Source organism: Moschus berezovskii, chromosome 14, assembly GCF_049115385.1.
Source record: "Moschus berezovskii isolate FMDL1 chromosome 14, NW_MosBer_1.0, whole genome shotgun sequence".
NCBI lineage: Eukaryota > Metazoa > Chordata > Mammalia > Artiodactyla > Moschidae > Moschus > Moschus berezovskii.
The window spans coordinates 20,514,882-20,539,168 of record NC_142473.1 but is presented as its reverse complement, the minus strand read 5'-3'; the positions used below and the strand labels follow the sequence as shown (position 1 = coordinate 20,539,168).

The 24,287-nt window shown below is 41.7% G+C and overlaps 1 protein-coding gene across 2 annotated transcripts in view; it reads right to left on the bottom strand.

Moving 5' to 3' along the window:
• Positions 1-24,287, bottom strand: part of GUCY1A2 (guanylate cyclase 1 soluble subunit alpha 2) — a 444,325-nt gene that overhangs the window by 104,036 nt on the left and 316,002 nt on the right. Inside the window, exon 7 of one of the 2 annotated variants that reach the window (XM_088843443.1) lies at positions 12,877-12,894. The exons of the other annotated variant lie outside the window; for it this stretch is intronic. Within the exon in view, the coding sequence (XP_088699569.1) occupies positions 12,877-12,894 (18 nt within the window). The remainder of the gene's footprint in view (positions 1-12,876; positions 12,895-24,287) is intronic. 2 annotated transcript variants of the gene reach the window in all.

The window sequence follows — 24,287 nt, the reverse complement described above, 5'->3', positions numbered from 1 at the left end:
AACCTGTGTAAATTTTTTGCCCTTTGCTTACTCATTCTCTTTTACTATTGGATGAAAAATACTGCATTTCATAGAATCAAGACTTTTCAAATTATAAAATCAATGATTAATTTTAAGTTCGATTAAGAAGGAAAAAAAGTAAGCAATTGAAACACATATAATGCTCTCATATCTCTTAAAATATCATTTAACTATTATTTAGAGTTACTTAGCTAACTCTAAAAATCACATTTTTATCACATTTTCTCTCAGTTCAGTTGCTCAGTTGTGTCCGACTCTGCAACCCCATGGACTAGAGAATGTCAGGCTTCCCTGTCCATCACCAACTCCTGGAGCTTCCTCAAACTCATGTCCATAGAGTCGGTGATGCCATCCAACCATCTCATCCTCTGTCGTCCCCTTCTCCTGACTTCAATCTTTCCCAGCATCAAGGTCTTTTCAAATGAGTCAGTTCTTCACATCAGGTGACCAAAGTATTAGAGTTTCAGCTTCAGAATCAGTCCTTCCAATGAATATTCAGTACTGATTTCCTTTAAGATTGACTGGTTTGACCTCGTTACAGTTCAAGGGACTCTCAAGAATCTTCTCCAACATCACAGTTCAAAAGCATCAATTCTTCAGTGTTCAGCTTTCTTTATAGTCCAACTCTTACATCCATACATGACTACTGGAAAAACCGTAGCTTTGACTAGATGGACGGCCGTTGGAAAAGTAATGTCTCTGTTTTTCAATATGCTGTCTAGGTTGGTCATAGCTTTCCATCCAAGGAGCAAGCATCTTTTAATTTCATGGCTGTAGTCATCATCTGCAGTGATTTTGGAGCCCAAGAAAATAAGTCTGTCACTGTTTCCATTGTTTCCCCATCTATTTGCCATGAAGTGATGGACTGGATGCCATGATCTTCATTTTATGAATGTTGAGTTTTAAGCCAACCTTTTCACTCTTCTCTTACACTTTTATCAATAGGCTCTTAAGTTCTTCGCTTTCTTCCATAAGGGTGGTGTCATCTGCATATCTGAGGTTATTGATATTTCTCCTGGCAATCTTGATTCCAGTTTGTGCTTCATCCAGCCTGGCATTTCGCATGCTGTACTTGGCATATAAGTTAAATAAGCAGGGTGACAATATACAGACTTGGTGTACTCCTTTCCCGATTTGGAACCATTCTGTTTTTCCATGTCCAGTTCTAAATGTTGCTTCTTGACCTGCATACAGATTTCTCAGGAGGCAGGTCAGATGGTCTGGTATTCTCATCTCTTGAAGAATTTTCCACAGTTTGTTGTGGTCCACACAGTCAAAGGCTTTGGCGTAGTCAATAAAGCAGAAGTAGTTGTTTTTCCTGGAACTTTCTTGCTTTTTTGATGATCCAACGAAAAGAAGCCTGGTATGCGGCAGTTTATGGGGTGCAAAGAATTGCACAGGACTTTAAGACTGAACGGCAATAGTAAGGAGGGAAATGTGTCATAAAGTATATGATCAGTTCATGCATAACTCTTTGTTTTATTGATTGTGAGGAAACAGGGTGGTGCCACAGGGTTTAAATGATTAATTTTTAAGCTCAAGTAGGCCTGGGTGCTATGTGTTTATGGTCATCAAGTATTTAATGTCTTACATTTAGTGGGGGTTTTCGTGTCTCTGCAACAACTCAGTAAATGTGCATCAGATACAGTTATCTAGGTACTTCAGAGAGGAATTAAGCAGAGGATATGGGAGATGGGTCTATCCCAGGAAGGTCCTATAGGATCCTATTTGATTACATAAGTTCCTGCTTGATTTTGTTAATAGTAAGAGCAGATTGTATAATCTGAACAAAACCCTCTGTAGGTCAGGTCACAAGGCGAAGAACAACAACAACAAAAATGGGTGAAGATGAACCTGAGTAAAGGTGAGCACTAAATTTGAGAGTGCTTTTCCATTATGACCTCTGACCTCAGAAGTGACTGAGAAGTTGAGAAAATAAACAGTGCTTTTAAAACAGGGAGAAAAATTAGAGTTCAATATTGCCAAGTGGGAGGCCTTAGTAAGAGCCTCCACACTTGAGATAAGATTGTGACCAGCAACACTAACATGGATAGAATGGGATAATAAAATAATTAACTTAGAAAACCGATTAGGGAATTGTAGATAGAGAGGGACTCTTTGGGGATCTGAGAGACCACATTCAGACTAATGATCACTCAAAAAAGATGGGAAAATTCTGAAACAATGTGGGCTTGCTTGACTCATAAAGCAAAACTAGTCAAGTGAAAAAAAAAAAGTCAGATTGGCTTGCTTAACAATAAAATCAACCTAACTTGCTTAGGAACAAAACCATGGAACAGAAGGCATGAGGCATGTCCCCAAAGCATAAAATAATGGTGGCATGGGGCCTACATCCTGCCCAACGAGCTCAGTGAGTTTATAACCACCTGAACATGCTCTTTGGCCCCTAAGATATATTCTTAAAACAGTGCCCCCCAAGCAATAAAACGATACTAGAAAATAAGGCCTGCAATCTGCCCAATGGTATCATCAAGCTAATGACCCTCAAAACAAGCTCTGTGCACACACACACAAAAACTATCATTTATGGAAAGGTGAGTTTTCAAAATGAAAGACCTGAAAATATATTTTCCAAAGTGCTATGATAGTCCTTGCCTGACCGTATAGGGACAAGTGAACTTTCCTGCCCTCCCTGGGGGAGGAACTGATATTGCAAATGTGACATCTAGTCAAGAAAGACAAAGAAGTTCTTTCCCCCCCTCCTCTCTCTTCCTTTGATTATAAAATTGTAACCCACTGAGTACTCGGGGAAGTGCAACACTTGCCTGCCTGCTAGTAAACCTTACAAGCATCCTATTTTAATAAATCACTTCTTATCTATCACTTTGCCTCAAGCTGAATTTGTTTCTATGTTACGACATAAAGGACTGTGGTGCTGGAGCTCTTTGGAGCTCTGAAAGTGACACCTAATAGCTTCAGCTAGTGACTGTGGCAGGATTGTGGTAAGATAAGAAGGTCTGAGGTCTGGTCCTAGTAGGGCCATAGGATACCTCTGGCCAGGAGTTCCAGGGAGGATGCTCCACTGATAACAGCCCATTTCACTCGAGCCAGTCAACCCCAAATGCTTCGGGGCTCTGATTGGGTTGCTAGGTACAGCCCAGGGGAATGAAGATATGGATATTTAAAGATATGGAACTAGAGGAACGATGGCAGTCTGCATGAGTTACCATAGGAAAGTGGTATGGAAACATGGGAGGTATCTTAGTGCTTGTGCAGGAGATAAGGGAAATGGCATATAGAAAGGAAGAAATTTCACTGTCTGGGATGCTATGACTAGGTTTGTGTCCTGACTACAAAGAAACATAAAAAGGCAGTGGAACATCTATGTTTGTGCACATCAAACAGCTAGCCTGGAATAAAGCCAGTCACTATATGATGTTGCAGGATTTAGCAATCTATAATCTTCTCTTTCACTCTGAGCTTTTCCTTCTACAGTAAGTTCTACATCTGTTTCTGTTCTATTTCTTTTCTTTTAATTCCAAGACCTGTATGATCAACAGAGTGTAACAATTCATTCTTCTTAGTTTGTCACGGAACCAGCTTATAAGACTTAAAGTACTTTTCCATAATTACTCAGTTCAGTTCAGTTCAGTTCAGTTCATTTGCTCAGTCGTGTCTGACTCTTTGTGACCCCATGAATCACAGCACGCCAGGCCTCCCTGTCCATCACCAACTCCCGGAGTTCACTCAAACTCATGTCCATTGAGTCGGTGATGCCATCCAGCCATCTCATTCTCTGTCATCCCCTTCTCCTCTTGCCCCCAATCCCTCCCAGCATCAGAGTCTTTTCCAGTGAGTCAACTCTTCGCATAATTACTGCTGCTGCTGCTAAGTCACTTCAGTCGTGTCCGACTCTGTGTGACCCCATAGACGGAAGCCCACCAGGCTCCCCCGTCCCTGGGATTCTCCAGGCAAGAACACTGGAGTGGGTTGCCATTTCCTTCTCCAATGTGTGAAAGTGGAAAGTGAAAAGTGAAAGTGAAGTCGCTCAGTCGTGTCTGACCCTTAGCGACCCCACGGACTGCAGCCTACCAGGCTCCTCCATCCATGGGATTTTCTAGGCAATAGTACTGGAGTGGCTTGCCATTGCCTTCTCCGTCGCATAATTACTAGGAGTGCCCAATTGAGGAGGACCTACCAGGCTCCGAAGTCAGTCTTTTCCTGCCTCTGGCTCTTGCAAATGTTAACTCTTTCACATCTAACTTGAAGCCAGAACAATTTCAGATTATTGTCGGCACCGCTAGGGACATCTTCGGTATATTCATTTGCAGCAATTTCTAGAGCACTAACATCTGGTTGGGAGACTACTTTGGAAGGGGTACAATCTAAAGTTATAAGTGCAAGTCTTAATCAAATTACACATGAACAAAACTTTTGGATAGCTCAGGAATCAGAGACGTCTCCCCAGGTTTGAGTCTAAGATGGGTCAAAATGACAATCCCAGTTGACACCCCTCTGGGACATGTACTCCAAGATTGGAAAAAAAATTGAATAAGACTTGAAAAAGAAAAAGCTTATCAGGATATATAACCAGGTTTGACTGCAATGTAAGTTAGAAAGCCAAGAAAAGTAACCACTGTATAATAGACTCCAGTTTCATCCACCTCATTAGAACTGATTCAAATGTATTCTTTTTAATGGCTGAGTAATTCTCCAAGCCAGGCTTCAGCAGTATGTGAACCGTGAACTCCCAGATGTTCAAGCAGGTTTTAGAAAAGGCAGAGGCACCAGAGATCAAATTGCCAACATCCGCTGGATCATGGAGAAAGCAAGAGAGTTCCAGAAAAACATCTATTTCTGCTTCATTGACTATGCCAAAGCCTTTGACTGTGTGGATCACAATAATCTGTGGAACATTCTGAAAGAGATGGGAATCCCAGACCACCTGACCTGCCTCTTGAGAAACCTGTATGCAGGTCAGGAAGCAACAGTTAGAACTGGACATGGAACAACAGACTGGTTCCAAATAGGAAAAGGTGTACGTCAAGGTTGTATATTGTCACCTTGGTTATTTAACTTATATGCAGAGTACATCATGAGGAACGCTGGGCTGGAAGAGGCACAAGCTGGAATCAAGATTGCTGGGAGAAATATCAATAACCTCAGATATGCAGATGACACTACCCTTATGGCAGAAAGTGAAGAGGAACTCAAAGGCCTCTTGATGAAAGTGAAAGAGGAGAGTGAAACCCTTACGGCAGAAAGTGAAGAGGAACTCAAAGGCCTCTTGATGAAAGTGAAAGAGGAGAGTGAAAAGGTTGGCTTGAAGCTCAACATTCAGAAAACAAAGATCATGGCATCTGGTCCCATCACTTCATGGGAAATAGATGGAAAAACAGTGGAAACAGTGTCAGACTTTATTTTTTTGGGCTCCAAAATCACTGCAGATGCTGATTGCAGCCATGAAATTAAAAGACGCTTGCTCCTTGGAAGGAAAGTTATGACCAACCTTGATAGTATATTAAAAAGCAGAGACATTACTTTGCCAACCAAGGTCCGTCTAGTCAAGGCAATGGTTTTTCCCGTGGTCATGTATGGATGTGAGAGTTGGACTGTGAAGAAGGCTGATCGCCGAAGAATCGATGCTTTTGAACTGTGGTGTTGGAGAAGACTCTTGAGAGTCCCTTATACTGCAAGGAGATCCAACCAGTCCATTCTAAAGGAGATCAACCCTGGATGTTCATTGGAGGGACTGATGCTAAAGCTGAAACTGCAATACTTTGGCCACCTCATGCGACGAGTTGACTCACTGGAAAAGACTGTGATGCTGGGAAAGGTTGGGGGCGGGAGGAGAAGGGGACGACGGAGAATGAGATGGCTGGATGGCATCACCGACTCTGTGGACATGAATTTGAGTGTACTCCGGGGGTTGGTGATGGACAGGGAGGCCTGGCGTGCTGTGATTCATGGGGTCGCGGAGAGTCGGACACGACTGAGCGACTGAACTGAACTGAACTGAATATTCCATTGTGTATATGTACCATAATGAATCACCAGTCCAGTTTTGAAGCATGATACAGGATGCTCGGGGCTGGTGCACAGGGATGACCCAGAGGGAGGATATGGGGAGAAGGGAGGTGGGAGGGGGTTTCAAGACGGGGAACACATGTACACCCGGGACAGATTCATGTCAATGTATGGCAAAACCAACCAATATAATATTGTAAAGTAATTAGCCTCCAATAAAAAAAAAAAAAGAAAAGTGGCCACTGAATGGCTCTCTAAATTATACTACTATATTGTAATTAGATTTACACTGTAGAAGGGAATGAAAATGGAGTGAAATACCATATGTTCAAATTTTTATGACCTTGCATTTGGAAAATGTAACAGGAAGGGAATCTAATATATGTGTAACTCAGAAAACTAATTTAAGGAAGGAATCAGAGAACATTTTAGTTGATGCAGCTTATGGGGCCATGCAAAGACCAGATCCCCCACAGGAAGAAGCTGCTGCTCTTGCAGCAGCAACTATCCTGGCAGGAGCCATTCCCCACCCTCCTGGAGAAGCTATTGTGCCAATGGAGCCTCCCACATCTTCGAGAGCTGCCACTCCTGTTGAAGCTAAAATCCCAGAGGAAACTGTACCCAACAGTTAGGAGAGGCCACCACCACATTTCAGAACTCCTTCTCTGTATCCTGAGTTACCCAAGGAACCCCATCTCAGCCCAATTACACCCATAGTGGCCTAAGTTACCAGCCAACTGCTTGTACACTCTTGCCTCTGAGGGAAACTCCAGATAGAAATCAAGGAACAATAAGAGTCCATGTGCCCTTATCAATGTCTGATCTAAGTCTGGCAGAGGATAAATTGGGAAGTTTTTCTGAGGACCCTGAACTTTACTAAGCAGTTTACCAGGTTAATGAGATCCTTTGATCCCACGTGGGGAGATTTACAAATTTTAGTATCCCACTGCTGCATCCCAGGTGAAAACAGCATATAATACTAGCAGCCAGAGCTCATCCTGACCAAATGGCAACTAGAGCCCAACAGGGACATGCAGCCTTTCATGTGGGGAATTACACCATCCCTGAGGCTGATCCACAGTGGAACTGCCAGATAAATTCTATTGATAGACACAGACAGAACCATATGACTAACTATTTGAAAGAAGGCATGAAGAAACTTACAGTAAAGTCTGTTAACTATGAGAAAGTAAAAGAAGTCCAACAGGGACCAGATGAAAATCTGGAAGTTTTTGAAAGGAGATTAATGGAAGTTTTTAGAAAGTATACATATGTGGCTCCATCCTCCCTCAAGGGACAGGCCCTTTGGCTATATAATTCATAGCCCAATCTGCCCCAGATACCAGGAACACAATTCAAAAGGAGACTTCTAGTCCCAGACCTCTATGAATGATTTGCTCTAATTGGTTTATTCAGTTTTCAATAACAGGGATATGACCAAAAAGGCTGAATGCATGCAGAGAGATAAACAAAAGGCTCAAATGAGTGCAATGGATTTTGTCCACTCAGTCCACTCAGGGACCACCAAAGGAGAGGCCAGGCTTTTTAGGCCAATATGGTCATGGTGGACCACAAGGCACATGGATACTCAGACAAAATCAGTGTGCCCTGTGTGTACAAAAAGGACATTGGCAGAAAGACTGTGGTTAATAGAAAGACTGTGGTTAATACACTCTTTGTAAACAGCTAAAACATTGGCAGAGGGAATGCCCCAGATGCCAATAAGCAATAGGGGCCCCTTGGCCACTTAAAATCTCATAATCAGAAGACTGACAGGACCCAAGGTCAGAAGTACTCTTGCCTAGAGAGTCCTTCTACATAACTAATACCATGCTCTGAGTTATCACTGAAGTAGCAGGCCACATGATAGAATTTCTTATAGACACTGATACAACCTTACCAGTATTAACCCAAATGATTGGAAATCTTAGTGGTCATAAGGCATAAGTAATGAACATATCAAGAAAAAGACAGGGGCACACTTTCCTGGAAACCCATGTGTGTAACATTAACGGCAACAAATTTACACTCCTTTCTGTTTGTGTGAATGCCCTATCCCTTTAATAGGAGGAGATTTATTAATCAAGTTACAGGCCACTCTGTTCCTCAAGGGACAAGGAAAACTTATTCATCATCAAATAATTTAAACAGAGAACAAAAAGTAACAAACTGAGTCTACAATTGAGATAGAAACTTTAGCAAACCCTGATGTTTAAAATACTGAGGTTCCAGGCCAGTAGTTATCAGGCTAAGACCTGGAAGAAAATATCCATGTAAAAAAACAATATTCTTCAAACCTGGAAGCCGCAGACAGAAGTTTCTCCTGTAGTGAAGAAGTATGTTTCATATGGATTATTGGTATCCTGTCAGTCACCATGTAATACTCTGATATTCAGTTCAGTTCAGTTGAGTTCAGTCTCTCAGTCGTGTCTGACTCTTTGCTACCCCATGAATCACAGCACACCAGGCCTCCCTGTCCATCACCAGCTCCTGGAGATCACTCAAACTCATGTCCATCGAGTCGGTGATGCCATCCATCCATCTCATTCTCTGTCGTCCCCATCTCCACCCGCCCCCAATCACATCCAGTATCAGAGTCTTTTCAAGTGAGTCAACTCATCGCATGAGGTGGCCAAAGTATCGGAGTTTCAGCTTTAGCATCAGTCCTTCCAATGAACACCCAGGACTGATCTCCTTTAGAATGGACTGGTTGGATCTCCTTGCAGTCCAAGTGACTCTCAAGAGTCTTCTCCAACTCCATAGTTCAAAAGCATCAATTCCTCGGTGATCAGCTTTCTTCACAGTCCAACTCTCACATCCATACATGACCACGGGAAAAACCATAGCCTTGAATAGACGGACCCTGGTTGGCAAAGTAATGTCTCTGCTTTTTAATATGCTATGTAGGTTGGTCATAACTTTCCTTCCAAGGAGTAAGCATCTTTTAATTTCATGGCTGCAATCAGCATCAGAAGTGATTTTGGACCCCTCCCCCCAAAAAAAATAAAGTCTGACACTGCTTGCACTGTTTCCCCATCTATTTGCCATGAAGTGATGCACAAGAGAAGACTCTACACATGGACATCACCAGATGGTCAACAACGAAATCAGATTGATTATATTCTTTGCAGCCAAAGATGGAGAAGCTGTATACAGTTAGCAAAAACAAGACCAGGAGCTGACTGTGGCTCAGATCATGAACTCCTTATTGCCAAATTCAGACTTAAATTGAAGAAAATAGGGAAAACCATCAGACCATTCAGATATGACCTAAATCAAATCCCTTATGATTATACAGTGGAATTGAGAAATAGATTTGAAGGACTAGATCTGATAGAATACCTGATGAACTGTGGACGGAGGTTCGTGACATTGTACAGGAGACAGGGACCAAGACCATCCCCATGGAAAAGAAATGCAAAAAACCAAAATGGCTGTCTGAGGAGGCCTTACAAATAGCTGTGAAAAGAAGAGAGGTGAAAAGCAAAGGAGAGAAGGAAAGATAGAAGCATCTGAATGCAGAGTTCCAAAGAATAGCAAGGAGAGATAAGAAAGACTTCCTCAGTGATCAATGCAAAGAAATAGAGGAAAACAACAGAATGGGAAAGACAAGAGATCTCTTCAAGAAAATTAGAGATTCCAAGGGAACATTTCATGCAAAGATGGGCTCGATAAAGGACAGAAATGGTATGGACCTAACAGAAGCAGAAGATATTAAGAAGAGGTGGCAAGAATACACAGAAGAACTGTACAAAAAAGATCTTCACGACCAAGATAGTCATGATAATGTGATCACTGACCTAGAGCCAGACGTCTTGGAATGTGAAGTGGGCCTTAGAAAGCATCACTACGAACAAAGCTAGTGGAGGTGATGGAATTCCAGTTGAGCTACTACAAATCTTGAAAGATGATGCTGTGAAAGTGCTGCACTCAATATGCCAGCAAATTTGGAAAACTCAGCAGTGGCCACAGGACTGGAAAAGGTCAGTCTTAATTCCAATCCCAAAGAAAGGCAATGCCAAAGAATGCTCAAACTACCGCACAGTTACACTCATCTCACATGCTAGTAAAGTCATGATCAAAATTCTCCAAGCCAGGCTTCAGCAATATGTGAACCATGAACTCCCAGATGTTCAAGCAGGTTTTAGAAAAGGCAGAGGCACCAGAGATCAAATTGCCAACCTCCGCTGGATCATGGAGAAAGCAAGAGAGTTCCAGAAAAACATCTATTTCTGCTTCATTGACTATGCAAAGCCTTTGACTGCATGGATCACAATAAACTGTGGAACATTCTGAAAGAGATGGGAATACCAGACCACTTGACCTGCCTCTTGAGAAACCTGTATGCAGGTCAGGAAGCAACAGTTAGAACTGGACATCGAACAACAGACTGGTTCCAAATAGGAAAAGGAGTACGTCAAGGCTGTATATTGTCATCCTGCTTATTTAACTTATATGCAGAGTACATCATGAGGAACGCTTGACTGGAAGAAGCACAAGCTGGAAAAAAGACTTCTGGGAGAAATATCAATAACCTCAGATATGCAGATGACATCACCATTATGGCAGAAAGTGAAGAGGAACTAAAAAGGCTCTCGATGAAAGTGAAAGAGGAGAGTGAAAAGGTTGGCTTGAAGCTCAACATTCAGAAAACTAAGATCATGTCATCTGGTCCCATCACTTCATGGGAAATAGATGGAAAAACAGTGGAAACAGTGTCAGACTTTAATTTTTTGGGCTCCAAAATCACTTCAGATGCTGATTGCAGCCAGGAAATTAAAAGACGCTTACTCCTTGGAAGGAAAGTTATGACCAACATAGATAGAATATTAAAAAGCAGAGGCATTACTTTGCCAACAAAGGTCTGTTTAGTCAAGGCTATGGTTTTTCCCGTGGTCATGTATGGATGTGAGATTGGACTGTGAAGAAAGCTGATCGCCAAAGAATTGATGCTTTTGAACTGTAGTGCTGGAGAAGACTCTTGAGAGTCCCTTGGACTGCAAGGAGATCCAACCAGTCCATTCTAAAGGAGATCAGTCCTGGGTGTTCATTGGAAGGACTGATGCTAAAGCTGAAACTGCAATACTTTGGCCACCTCATGCGACGAGTTGACTCACTGGAAAAGACTCTGATGCTGGGAAAGGTTGGGGGCGGGAGGAGAAGGGGACGACAGAGAATGAGATGGATGGATGGCATCACCGACTCTGTGGACATGAGTTTGAGTGAACTCCGGGGGTTGGTGATGGACAGGGAGGCCTGGCGTGCTGTGATTCATGGGGTCACGGAGAGTCGGACACGACTGAGCGACTGAACTGAACTGAACTGAACTGATGGGATCAGATGCCATGATCTTTGTTTTCTGAATGTTGAGCTTCAAGCCAACCTTTTCACTCTCTTCTTTCACTTTCATCAAGAGGCTTTTGAGTTCCTCTTCACTTTCTGCCATAAGGGTGGTGTCATCTTCATATCTGAGGTTATTGATATTTCTCCCGGCAATCTTGATTCCAGCTTGTGCTTCTTTCAGCCAAGCGTTCCTCATGATGTACTCTGCATATAAGTTAAATAACCAAGGTGACAATATACAACCTTGACGTACACCTTTTCCTATTTGGAACCAGTCTGTTGTTCGATGTCCAGTTCTAACTGTTGCTTCCTGACCTGCATACAGGTTCCTCAAGAGGCAGGTCAGGTGGTCTGGTATTCCCATCTCTTTCAGAATGTTCCACAGTTTATTGTGATCCACACAGTCAAAAGCTTTGGCATAGTCATTGAAGCAGAAATAGATGTTTTTCTGGAACTCTCTTGCTTTTTCCATGGTCCAGCGGATGTTGGCAATTTGATCTCTGGTTCCTCTGCCTTTTCTAAAACCTGCTTGAACATCTGGATTTTCACGGTTCACATATTGCTGAAGCCTGGCTTGGAGAATTTTGAGCATGACTTTACTAGAATCTGAGATGAGTGACCTACTCAAGAATATTGATTTACACTAGACCCAAGGGCTATTAATGAAGCTGTGGAATTGATTTATCCTATTGTTCCTAATCTTTATAATATCCTGACTCAGATCCCAGGGGAAGCAAATTGGTTTATTGTGTGAGATTTAAAGGATGTCTTTTTCTGCATCCCCTTGGCTTAGAAATATCAATTTCTTTTTGTCTTTCAGCAGACAGACTCCAAAACAAAAAGAAACCTGACAATACACCCGGACCCGACTTCCTCAAGGGTTCAGGAACAGCCCACATATTTTTGGAAATGCCTTAGCACAAGATTTGAAAGGAATAAATTTATTGAACAGAGTCATTCTACAATAATATGTAGGATTTTAAATAGTAAGTTCTTCTTTTCATAGCAAGTTCTTCTAAAAAAAATAAGATTAAACTATTGTTAAGGCCTTAATTCATTTGTGGGAAAAGGGCTAATGACTATCAAAATCTAAAGAACAAATTTCTATACAAAAGTACATTATCTAGGATGCATGCTTATCACAGGAAAAAAATCTGTGGCTGCTGATAAAATAATATTAATTCAAAAGTTGAAGCCAACCAAAAGCAGTATAACAGCTTACAGTCTTTTTGGGGGTGACTGAATATTATCAGATTTGGATTCCTGACTATGGATTAGATGTCAAATCATAGCTAAAACAAAGCACAGAAGCTGGTCCGTTAAATCGGGGGAAAATAGAAGAACAGGTCTTTCACACTCTAAAGGAAAAATTACTACCCTCCAGCTCTGGGGTTGCCAAATTTAGAAAAAAACTTTTTTTTTTTTTTTTCTGTTTGTAACTAAAGGTGGGGTTGAAGCTCCCTAGCATGTAGGCCCTACGTATAAGCCTGTTGCATATCCATCTAAGAGTCTGGACAAAACAACAACCGGATGGCCACTTTGCTTACAGGTGGTTGCAGCGACTGTCTTACTAGTGACTGACTACTGAACTGACACAGGGGAAGAGGGTGACAGTATTCACACGCCATCAAGTAGTTTCAGTTTTACAAGCAAAAGGAAACCACTGGATGACTGGAGGACACATCATTAAGCCCTTAATTATGCCCTTCTCTTGGACATGCCAGAAGTAGATTTAAAGGTATGCCAAATTTTAAACCCAGTGACTTTCCTCCCCAATTTACATATAGAAGGAGATGAGAAAGAAAAACCTTTGCTTCATGACTGTATCAGTTCAGTCGCTCAGTAGTGTCTGACTCTTTGCAACCCCATGAATCGCAGCACATCAGGCCTCCCTGTCCATCACCAACTCCTGGAGTTTACCCAAACTCATGTGGTAATGCCATCCAGACATCTTATTCTCTGTCGTCCACTTCTCTTCCTGCCTCCAATCCCTCCCAGCATCAGGGTCTTTTCCAATGAGTCAACTCATCGCATGAGGTGGCCAAAATACTGGAGTTTCAACTTCAGCATCAGTCCTTCTAAAGAACACCCAACACTGATCTCCTTTAGGATGGACTGGTTGGAACTCTTTGCAGTCCAAGGGAGTCTCAAAAACCTTTTCCAACACCACAGTTCAAAAGCATCAATTCTTCAGGGCTCAGATTTCTTCACAGTCCAACTCTCACATCCATACATGCCCACTGGAAAAACCACAGCCTTGACTAGATGGACCTTTGTTGGCAAAGTAATGTCTCTGTCTAGGTTGGTCATAACTTTCCTTCCAAGGAGTAAGCATCTTTTAATTTCATGGCTGCAATCACCATCTGCAGTGATTTTGGAGCCCCCAAAAATAAAGTCTGACACTGCTTCCACTGTTTCCCCATGTATTTTCTATGAAGTGATGGGACCAGAGGCCATGATCTTAGTTTTCTGAATGTTGAGCTTTTTTTTATTATTACATTTTATCAGATTTAATTTAATTTTTTGGGGGGGTTTGAGGCCATTTATTTTTATTTATTTTTCACTCTCCTCTTTCACTCTCATCAAGAGGCTCTTTAGGTCTTCTTCATTTCTTGCCATAAGGGTGGTGTCATCTGCATATCTGAGATTTTTGATATTTCTCCTGGCAATCTTGATTCCAGCTTTCCCTTCTTCCAGTCCAGCATTTCTCATGATGTACTCTGCATATAAGTTAAATAAGCAAGGTGACACTATATAGCCTTGATGTACTCCTTTTCCTATTTGGAACCAGTCTGTTGTTCCATGTACAGTTCTAACAGTAGCTTCCTGACCTGCATATAGGTTTCTCAAGAGGCAGGTCAGGTGGTTTGGTATTCCCATCTCTTTCAGAATTTTCCACAGTTTATTGTGAGCCACAAAGGCTTTGGCATAGTCAATAAAGGAGAAACAGATGTTTTTCTGAAACTCTCTTGCTTTTTTGATGATCCAGCGGATGTTGGGAATTTAATCTCTGGTTCCTCTGACTTTTCTAAAATCGTTTTGAACATCTGGTAGTTCACAGTTCACGTATTGCTGAAGCCTGGCTTTACTGTATGCAGCCTATTAAACAAATTTAGCAATACGTGAACCTCTCTAGAGTTAAACCCTATAACCCAACCAACCAAAATGAGCGTACTTACTCTTATAAACCTGTTAAAAACCTTCAGTTCAATTCAGTCGCTCAGTCGTGACTGACTCTTTGCGACCCCATGAATCACAGCATGTCAGGCCTCCCTGTCCATCACCAACTCCCGAAGTTCACTCAAACTCATGTCCATCGAGTTGGTGATGCCATTCAGCCATCTCATTCTCTGTCGTCCCCTTCTCCTCCCGCCCCCAATCCTTCCCAGCATCAGAGTCTTTTCCAGTGAGTCAACTCTTCCCATGAGGTGGCCAAAGTATTGGAGTTTCAGCTTTAGCATCAGTCCTTCCAATGAACACCCAGGACTGATCTCCTTTAGAATGGACTGGTTGGATCTCCTTGTAGTCCAAGGGACTCTCAAGAGTCTTCTCCAGCACCATAGTTCAAAAGCATCAATTCTTCGGTGATCAGCTTTCTTCACAGTCCAGCTCTCACATCCATTAAGTTTCTATTTAAAAGGAAATCATGATGGGATATGCTGATCCTATCTAGGGAACCTACATGGATAAGTGATTTCCTTCAGTTCAGTTCAGTCACTCAGTTGTGTCCGACTCCTTGCGACCCCATGAATCACAGCTCACCAGGCCTCCCTGTCCATCATCAACTCCCGGAGCTCACTCAAACTCACCTCCATCTAGTCGGTGATACCATCCAGACATCTCATTCTCTGTCGTCCCCTTCTCCTCCTGCCCCCAATCCCTCACAGCATCAGAGTCTTATCCAGTGAGTCAACTCTTCACATGAGGTGGCCAAAGTATTGGAGTTTCAGCTTTAGCATCAGTCCTTCCAATGAACACCCAGGACTGATCTCCTTTAGAATGGACTGGTTGGATCTCCTTGCATTCCCAGGGACTCTCAAGAGTCTTCTCCAACATCACAGTTCAAAAGCATCGATTCTTTTATTTATACCTCTCCTCTAGATATTGAAGTGTCACACTCACTGGAAAAACATTGAAAAACCCCACTCTACATCCTCCGAAACAGATAAGTATTTAATCAAAATTTCCATTTTAAAAGTTATAAGATGGAGGAAGGAACAAGATGGCGGAGGAATAGGATGGCAAGACCACTCTCTCCCCCATAAATTCATCAAAAGAACATTTGAATGCGGAGTAAAGTCCACAAAAAAACTTCTCAATCCTGGCAGAGGACATCAGGCACCCAGAAAAGCAGCCCATCGTCTTCGAAAGGAGGTAGGAAAAAACATAAAAGATAAAAAGAGAGACAAAAGAGGTAAGGACGGAGCTTTGTCCCGGGAAGGGAGGCTTTAAAAAGAGAGAAGTTTCCAAACACCAGGAAACACTCTCACTGGCTAGTCTGTGCTGAGCCTTGGAACCTCAGAGGGCCACATAATCGGGAAGAAAAAATAAAGAAATAATTAAAACCCACAGATTACCCGCCAAACAGTAACTCCCAGTGGAGAAGCAGCGCAGACACCAGCATACGCCATTAGCAAGTGGGGGCTGAGCAGGGAGGAGCCAGCTGAACTGCTTAGAGAGAGGACTGGGCTTGAATGCCGCAAGAACAATCTGAGAGATCTAACTGGGGATAGTAAAGCAGACTGGGATAGCTTCCCCACGAAAAGGCAGAAAGTTCTAACCTAAGACTCTGCCAACCCCACTCACAGAACAAAGGGCTGAGCAGAGCGAGCCGGCTGCGGTCGGCCCAACCCCATCCCCCACCGAGACAGGCAGGGAGGTCAGCCAGAGCCCGAGTTGGCAACCGCGGCCCCAGAAAGGCATCTGACACAAACTGCAGGCAGGCTTGTTGCTAATCAAGACTTCTTGGGCTCGGGCCGGTTGATAACTGCCTGAGAAGGTGTGCCAGTTGTACACCCAGAAAACCGAGTGGCAGGGACTTGGGAGGTGATAAGTCGCAGCGATCATGCTCGCCAAACACCTGGTCACCTGAGCTGCTCGGACTGGGGAAGGCACAAAACACAGACCCAGCCAAGTCTGTGCCATTGTGGAGTACCAGAGAAACTGAACTTGAGACGCTGAGACCTGGGAAGTGCATAGAACCAGCGCCAGCCTTGGACAGTTCCCAGCAGAGCAACCTAGAGTCTGTGCAGCGTAGACTGGGACAACACACGCGCTGTGAGCAGGGGCAAACCCAGTGTGGCCGAGATGCTGTGAGCACTCCCCACAGATGCCAGAGATATTTGTCTGCAGCGTTCCTCCCTTCCCAGAGCAGGACTGAACAACTGAGCCTTAAAAGTGTCCACCTGCCCCCTAATATCAGGGCAGAAACTAGACACTGAAGAGACCAGAAAACAGAAGCTAAAAACAGAGGGAACCACCTTGGAAATGACAGAGAGAGAAGTCTAGAGGCTACTCCAAGAATAAGACCAAAAACCAGAGGCAAGAGGCTTAAGCCCGAATCCTGAGAACACCAGAGAACTCTTGACTCCAGGGAACACTAATCGATAGGAGCTCATCAAACGCCTCCATACCTACACTAAAACCAAGCACCACCCAAGGGTCAACAAGTTCCAGAGCAAGACATACCACGCAAATTCTCCAGCAACACAGGAAAATAGCCCTGAGTTTCAATATACAGGCTGGCCAAAGTCACTTCATCCCACTGACATCTCATAACCCATTACTGGACACTACATTGCACTCCAGAGAGAAGAAATCCAGCTCCACACACCAGAAAACCAATACAAGCTTCCCTAACCAGGGAACCTTGACAAGTCACCCGTCCAACCCCACACAAGTGAGGAAACTACATAATAAAGAGAACTCCAGAAACGGCCAGAAGAGGGAAAGGCCATCCCAAGCAAAGCAATATAAGCAAGATGAAGAGGCAGAGAAATACCCAGCAAGTAAAGGAACAAGATAAATGCCCACCAACACAAACAAAAGAGGAAGATATAGGGAATCTACCTGATAAAGAATTTTGAATTTTGATGGTGAAAATGATTCAAAATCTTGAAAGCAAAATGGAATTACAGATAAATAACCTGGAGAAAAGGATTGAGAAGATGGAAGAAAGGTTTAATAAGGACTTAGAGGAAATAAAAAAGAGTCAATATACAATGAATAATGCAATTGATGAGATCAGAAACATTCTGGAGGGAACAAATAGTAGAATAACAGAGGCAGAAGACAGGATAAGCGAGCTAGAAGATAGAATTGTAGAAATAAATAAAAAAGAGAGGAAAAAAGAAAAAAAGAATTAAAGGAAATGAGAACAATATTAGAGACCTCTGGGACAATGTTAATCGCTCCAACATTCGAATCATAGGAGTCCCAGAAGAAGAAAACAAAAAGAAAGACCATGAGAGAATACTTGAGGAGATAATAGTTGAAAGCTTCCCTAAAATGGGGAAAGAAATAATCATCCAAGTCCAAGAAACCCAGAGAGTCCCCAACAGGATAAACCCAAGGCGAAATACTCCAAGACACATATTAATCAAATTAACAAAGATCAAACACAAAGAACAAATATTAAAAGCAGCAAGGAAAAAGCAGCAAATAGCACACAGGGGATTCCCATAAGGATAACAGCTGATCTTTCAACAGAAACTCTTCAGGCCAGGAGGGAATGGCAAGACATATTTAAAGTGATGAAAGAAAATAACCTACAGCCCAGATTACTATACCCAGCAAGGATCTCATTCAAATATGAAGGAGAAATCAAAAGCTTTACAGACAAGCAAAAGCTGAGAGAATTCAGCATCACCAAACCAGCTCTTCAACAAATGCTAAAGGATCTTCTCTAGACTGGAAACACAGAAAGGGTGTATAAACTTAAACCCAAAGCAATAAAGAAAATGGCTACGGAATCATACTTATCAATAATTACCTTAAACATAAATGGGTTGAATGCCCCAAGCAAAAGACAAAGGCTGGCTGAATGGATACAAAAACAAGACCCCCATATATGTTGTCTACAAGAGACCCACCTCAAAACGAGGGATACATAAAGACTGAAAGTGAAGGGCTGGAAAAAGATATTCCACGCAAATAGAGACCAAAAGAAAGCAGGAGTAGCAATACTCATATCAGATAATATAGACTTTAAAACAAAGGCTGTGAAAAGAGACAAAAAAGGAAACTACATAATGATCAAAGGATCAATCCAAGAAGAAGATATAACAATTATAAATATTTATGCACCCAACATAGGAGCACTGCAATATGTAAGACAATTACTAACAAGTATGAAAGGGGAAATTAACAACAATGCAATAATAGTGGGAGATTCTAATACCCCACTTACATCTATGGATAGATCAACTAAACAGAAAATTAATAAGGAAACATAAACTTTAAATGATACAATAGACCAGTTAGACCTAATAGATATCTATAGGACATTTCACTCCAAAACAATGAATTTCACCTTTTTCTCAAGCGCACACGGAACCTTTTCCAGGAGAGATCATATCCTGGACCATAAACCTAGCCTTGGTAATTTCAAAAAATTGAAATCATTCCAAGCATCTTTTCTGACCACAATGCAGTAAGATTAGATCTCAATTACGGGAGAAAAACCATTAAAAATGCCAACATATGGAGGCTGAACAACACGCTACTAAATAATGAACAAATCATAGAAGAAATAAAAAGAGAAATAAATATATGCATAGAAATGAATGAAAATGAAAACAGAACAACCCCAAACTTCTGGGACACTGTAAAAGCAGTGATAAGGGGGAGTTCATAGCAATACAGGCACACCTCAAGAAACAAGAAAAAAGTCAACTAAATAACCTAACCCTACATCTAAAGAAATTAGAAAAGAAATGAAGAACCCCAGGGTTAGTAGAAGGAAAGAAATCATAAAAATTAGGGCAGAGATAAATGCAAAAGAAACAAAAGAGACTATAGCAACAATCAACAAAGCCAAAAGCTGGTTCTTTGAGAAGGTAAATAAAATTGACAAACCACTAGCCAGACTCATCAAGAAACAAAGGCAGAAGAACCAAATCAATAAAATTAGAAATGAAAATCGAGAGATCACAACCGACAACACAGAAATACAAAGGATCATTAGAGAATACTATCAGCAATTATATGGCAATAAAATGAATAACTTGGAAGAAATGGACAATTTCCTAGAAAAGTACAACTTTCCAAAACTGAACCAGGAAGAAATAGAAAATCTGAACAGACACATCACAAGCACAGAACTAGAGGCAGTAATCAGAAATCTTCCAGCAAACAAAAGCCCAGGTCTGAACGGCTTCACAGCTGAATTCTACCAAAAATTTAGAGAAGAGCTAACACCTATTCTACTCAAACTCTTCCAGAAAATTGCTGAGGAAGGGAAACTTAAAAACTCATTCTATGAGGCCACCATCACCCTAATACCAAAACCTGACAAAGATGCCACAAAAAAAGAAAACTACAGGCAAATAATCCTGGATGTTCATTGGAGGGACTGATGCTAAAGCTGAAACTGCAATACTTTGGCCACCTCATGCGACGAGTTGACTCACTGGAAAAGACTCTGATGCTGGGAAAGGTTGGGGGCGGGAGGAGAAGGGGACGACGGAGAATGAGATGGCTGGATGGCATCACCAACTCTGTGGACATGAGTTTGAGTGTACTCTGGGAGTTGGTGATGGACAGGGAGGCCTGGCGTGCTGTGATTCATGGGGTCGCGGAGAGTCGGACACGACTGAGCGACTGAACTGAACTGAACTGAACTGAACAGGCAAATATCACTGATGAACATAGATGCAAAAATCCTTAACAAAATTCTAGCAGTCAGAATCCAACAAAACATTAAAAAGATCATACATCATGACCAAGTGTGCTTTATCCCAGAGATGCAAGGATTCTTCAATATCCGCAAATCAATCAATGTAATACACGACATTAACAAAATGAAAAATAAATACTATATATTTATCTCAATAGATGCAGAAAAAGCTTTTGACAAAATTCAACATCTATTTATGATAAAACTCTCCAGAAGGTGGGAATAGAAGGAACATACTTCAACATAATAGAAGCTATATATGACAAACCCACAGAAAACATTATCCTCAATGGTGAAAAATTGAAAGCGTTTCCCCTAAAGTCAGGAACAAGACGAGGGTGCCAACTTTCAACATAGTTTTGGAAGTTTTGGCCACAGCAATCAGAGCAGAAAAAGACATAAAAGGAATCCAAACTGGAAAAGAAGTAAAACTCTCATTGTTTGCAGATGACATGATCCTCTACACAGAAAACCCTAAAGACTCTACCAGAAAATTACTAGAGCTAATCAATGAATATAGTAAAGTTGCAGGATATAAAATCAACACACAGAAATCCCTTGCATTCCTATACAGTAATAATGAGAAAATAGAAAGAGAAATTAAGGAAACAATTCCATTCACTGTTGCAACGAAAAGAATAAAATACTTAGGAATATATCTACCTAAAGAAACAAAAGAAAGGCAATGCCAAAGAATGCTCAAACTACTGCACAATTGCACTCATCTCACATGCTAGTAAAGTCATGCTCAAAATTCTCCAAGCCAGGCTTCAGCAGTATGTGAACCGTGAACTCCCAGATGTTCAAGCAGGTTTTAGAAAAGGCAGAGGCACCAGAGATCAAATTGCCAACATCCGCTGGATCATGGAGAAAGCAAGAGAGTTCCAGAAAAACATCTATTTCTGCTTCATTGACTATGCCAAAGCCTTTGACTGTGTGGATCACAATAAACTGTGGAACATTCTGAAAGAGATGGGAATCCCAGACCACCTGACCTGCCTCTTGAGAAACCTGTATGCAGGTCAGGAAGCAACAGTTAGAACTGGACATGGAACAACAGACTGGTTCCAAATAGGAAAATGTGTACGTCAAGGTTGTATATTGTCACCCTGCTTATTTAACTTATATGCAGAGTACATCATGAGGAATGCTGGGCTGGAAGAAGCACAAGCTGGAATCAAGATTGCCAGGAGAAATATCAATAACCTCAGATATGCAGATGACACTACCCTTATGGCAGAAAGTGAAGAGGAACTCAAAAGCCTCTTGATGAAAGTGAAAGAGGAGAGTGAAAAGGTTGGCTTGAAGCTCAACATTCAGAAAACAAAGATCATGGCATCTGGTCCCATCACTTCATGGGAAATAGATGGAAAAACAGTGGAAACAGTGTCAGACTTTATTTTTTTGGGCTCCAAAATCACTGCAGATGCTGATTGCAGCCATGAAATTAAAAGACGCTTGCTCCTTGGAAGGAAAGTTATGACCAACCTTGATAGTATATTAAAAAGCAGAGACATTACTTTGCCAACCAAGGTCCATCTAGTCAAGGCAATGGTTTTTCCCGTGGTCATGTATGGATGTGAGAGTTGGACTGTGAAGAGAGCTGATCGCCGAAGAATCGATGCTTTTGAACTGTGGTGTTGGAGAAGACTCTTGAGAGTCCCTTATACTGCAAGGAGATCCAACCAGTCCATTCTAAAGGAGATCAATCCTGGATGTTCATTGGAGGGACTGATGCTAAAGCTGAAACTGCAATACTTTGGCCACCTCATGTGACGAGTTGGCTCATTAGAAAAGACTCTGATGCTGGGAAAGGTTGGGGGCGGGAGGAGAAGGGGACGACAGAGAATGAGATGGATGGATGGCATCACCGACTCTGTGGACATGAGTTTGAGTGAACTCCGGGAGTTGGTGATGGACAGGGAGGCCTGGCGTGCTGTGATTCATGGGGTCACGGAGAGTCGGACACAACTGAGCGACTGAACTAAATGAACTGAAAGAAACAAAAGACCCATATATAGAAAACTATAAAATACTGGTGGAAGAAATCAGAGAGGACACTAATAGATGGAGAAATATACTGTGTTCATGGATTGGAAGGATAAATATTGTGAAAATGAATATATTACCCAAAGTAATTTATAAGTTCAATGCAATCCCTATCAAGCTACCAACGGTGTTTTTCGCAGAACTAGAACAAATAATTTCACAATTTGTATGGAAATACAAAAAAACCTCGAATAGCCAAAGCAATCTTGAGAAAGAAGAATGCAACTGGGGGAATCAACCTGCCGGAATTCAGGCTCTACTACAAAGCCACAGTCATCCAGACAGTATGGTCCTGGCATAAAGACAGAAATATAGATCAATGGAACAAAATAGAAAGCCCAGAGATAAATCCATGCACCTATGGACACCTTATCTTTGACAAGGGAGGCAAGACTATTCAATGGAGAAAAGACAATCTCTTCAACGAATGATGCTGGGAAAACTGGTCAACAGCTTGTAAAAGAATGAAACTAGAACACTTCCTAACACCATACACAAAAATAAACTCAAAATGGATTAAAGATCTAAATGTAAGACCAGAAACTATAAAACTCCTAGAGGAGAACATAGGCAAAACACTCTCCGACATAAGTCACAGCAGGATCCTCCATGACCCACCTCCCAGAATATTGGAAATAAAAGCAACTATAAACAGATGGGACCTAATTAAAATCAAAATCTTCTGCACAGCAAAGGAAACTATAAGCAAGGTGAAAAGACAGCCTTCAGAATGGGAGAAAATAATAACAAATGAAGCAACTGACAAAGAATTAATCTCCAAAATATACAAGCAACCTGTGCAGCTCAATTCCAGAAAAATAAATGACCCAATCAAAAAATGGGCTAAAGAACTAAACAGTAATTTCTCCAAAGACATACAGATGGCTAACAAACACATGAAAAAATGCTCAACATCACTCATAATCAGAGAAATGCAAATTAAAACCAAAGAGGTACCATTTCACTCCAGTCAGAATGGCTGCTATCCAAAAGTCTACAAGTAATAAATGCTGCAGAGGGTTTGGATAAAAGTGAATCCTCTTACACTGTTGGTGGGAATGCCAACTAGTGCAACCACTATGGAGAACTGTGTGGAGATTCCTCAAAAAACTGGAAATAGAACTGCCATATGACCCAGCAATCCCACTGCTGGGCATACACACTGTGGAAACCAGAATTGAAAGAGGCACATGTACCCCAATATTCATCGCAGCACTGTTATAATAGCCAGGACATGGAAGCAACTTAGATGTCCATTTGCAGACAAACGGATAAGAAAGCTGTGGTACATATACACAATGGAGTATTACTCAACAATTAAAAATAATACATTTGAATCAGTTCTAATGAGGTGGATGAAACTGGAGCCTATTATCCAGAGAGAAAAATACCAACACAGTATACTAACACATATATTTGGAATTTAGAAAGATGGAAATGTTAACCCTGTATACGAGACAGCAAAAGAGACACAGATGTATAGAACAGTCTTTTGGACTCTGTGGAAGAGGGCGAGGGTGGGATGATTTGGGAGAATGTCACTGAAACATGTATATTATCATATGTGAAATGAATCGCCAGTCCAGGTTTGATGCATGATACAGGATGCTCATGGCTGCTATACTGGGATGAAGCAGAGGGATGGGATGGGATTGGGAGGGAGGTGGGAGGGGGTTCAAGATGGGGAACACATGTATACCTGGGGTGCATTCATGTCAATTCATGGCAAAACCAATACAATATTATAAAGTAATTAGCCTCCAATTGAAATAAATAAATTAAAAAAAAAAAACCACTGTAGCCCAGGTTCTCAGATGCACCCTCTGACCCTCCGCTTGTAAACATCACAAACATCCTATTCTAATAAATCACTTCTTATCTATCACTTTACTGCTTGCTGAATTATTTCTGTGCTGAGATATAAAGGACTAGAGCTCCTTGGAACTCCCTGAAATGTCACCAAATGATTTCAAAATGATTAATGGTATTT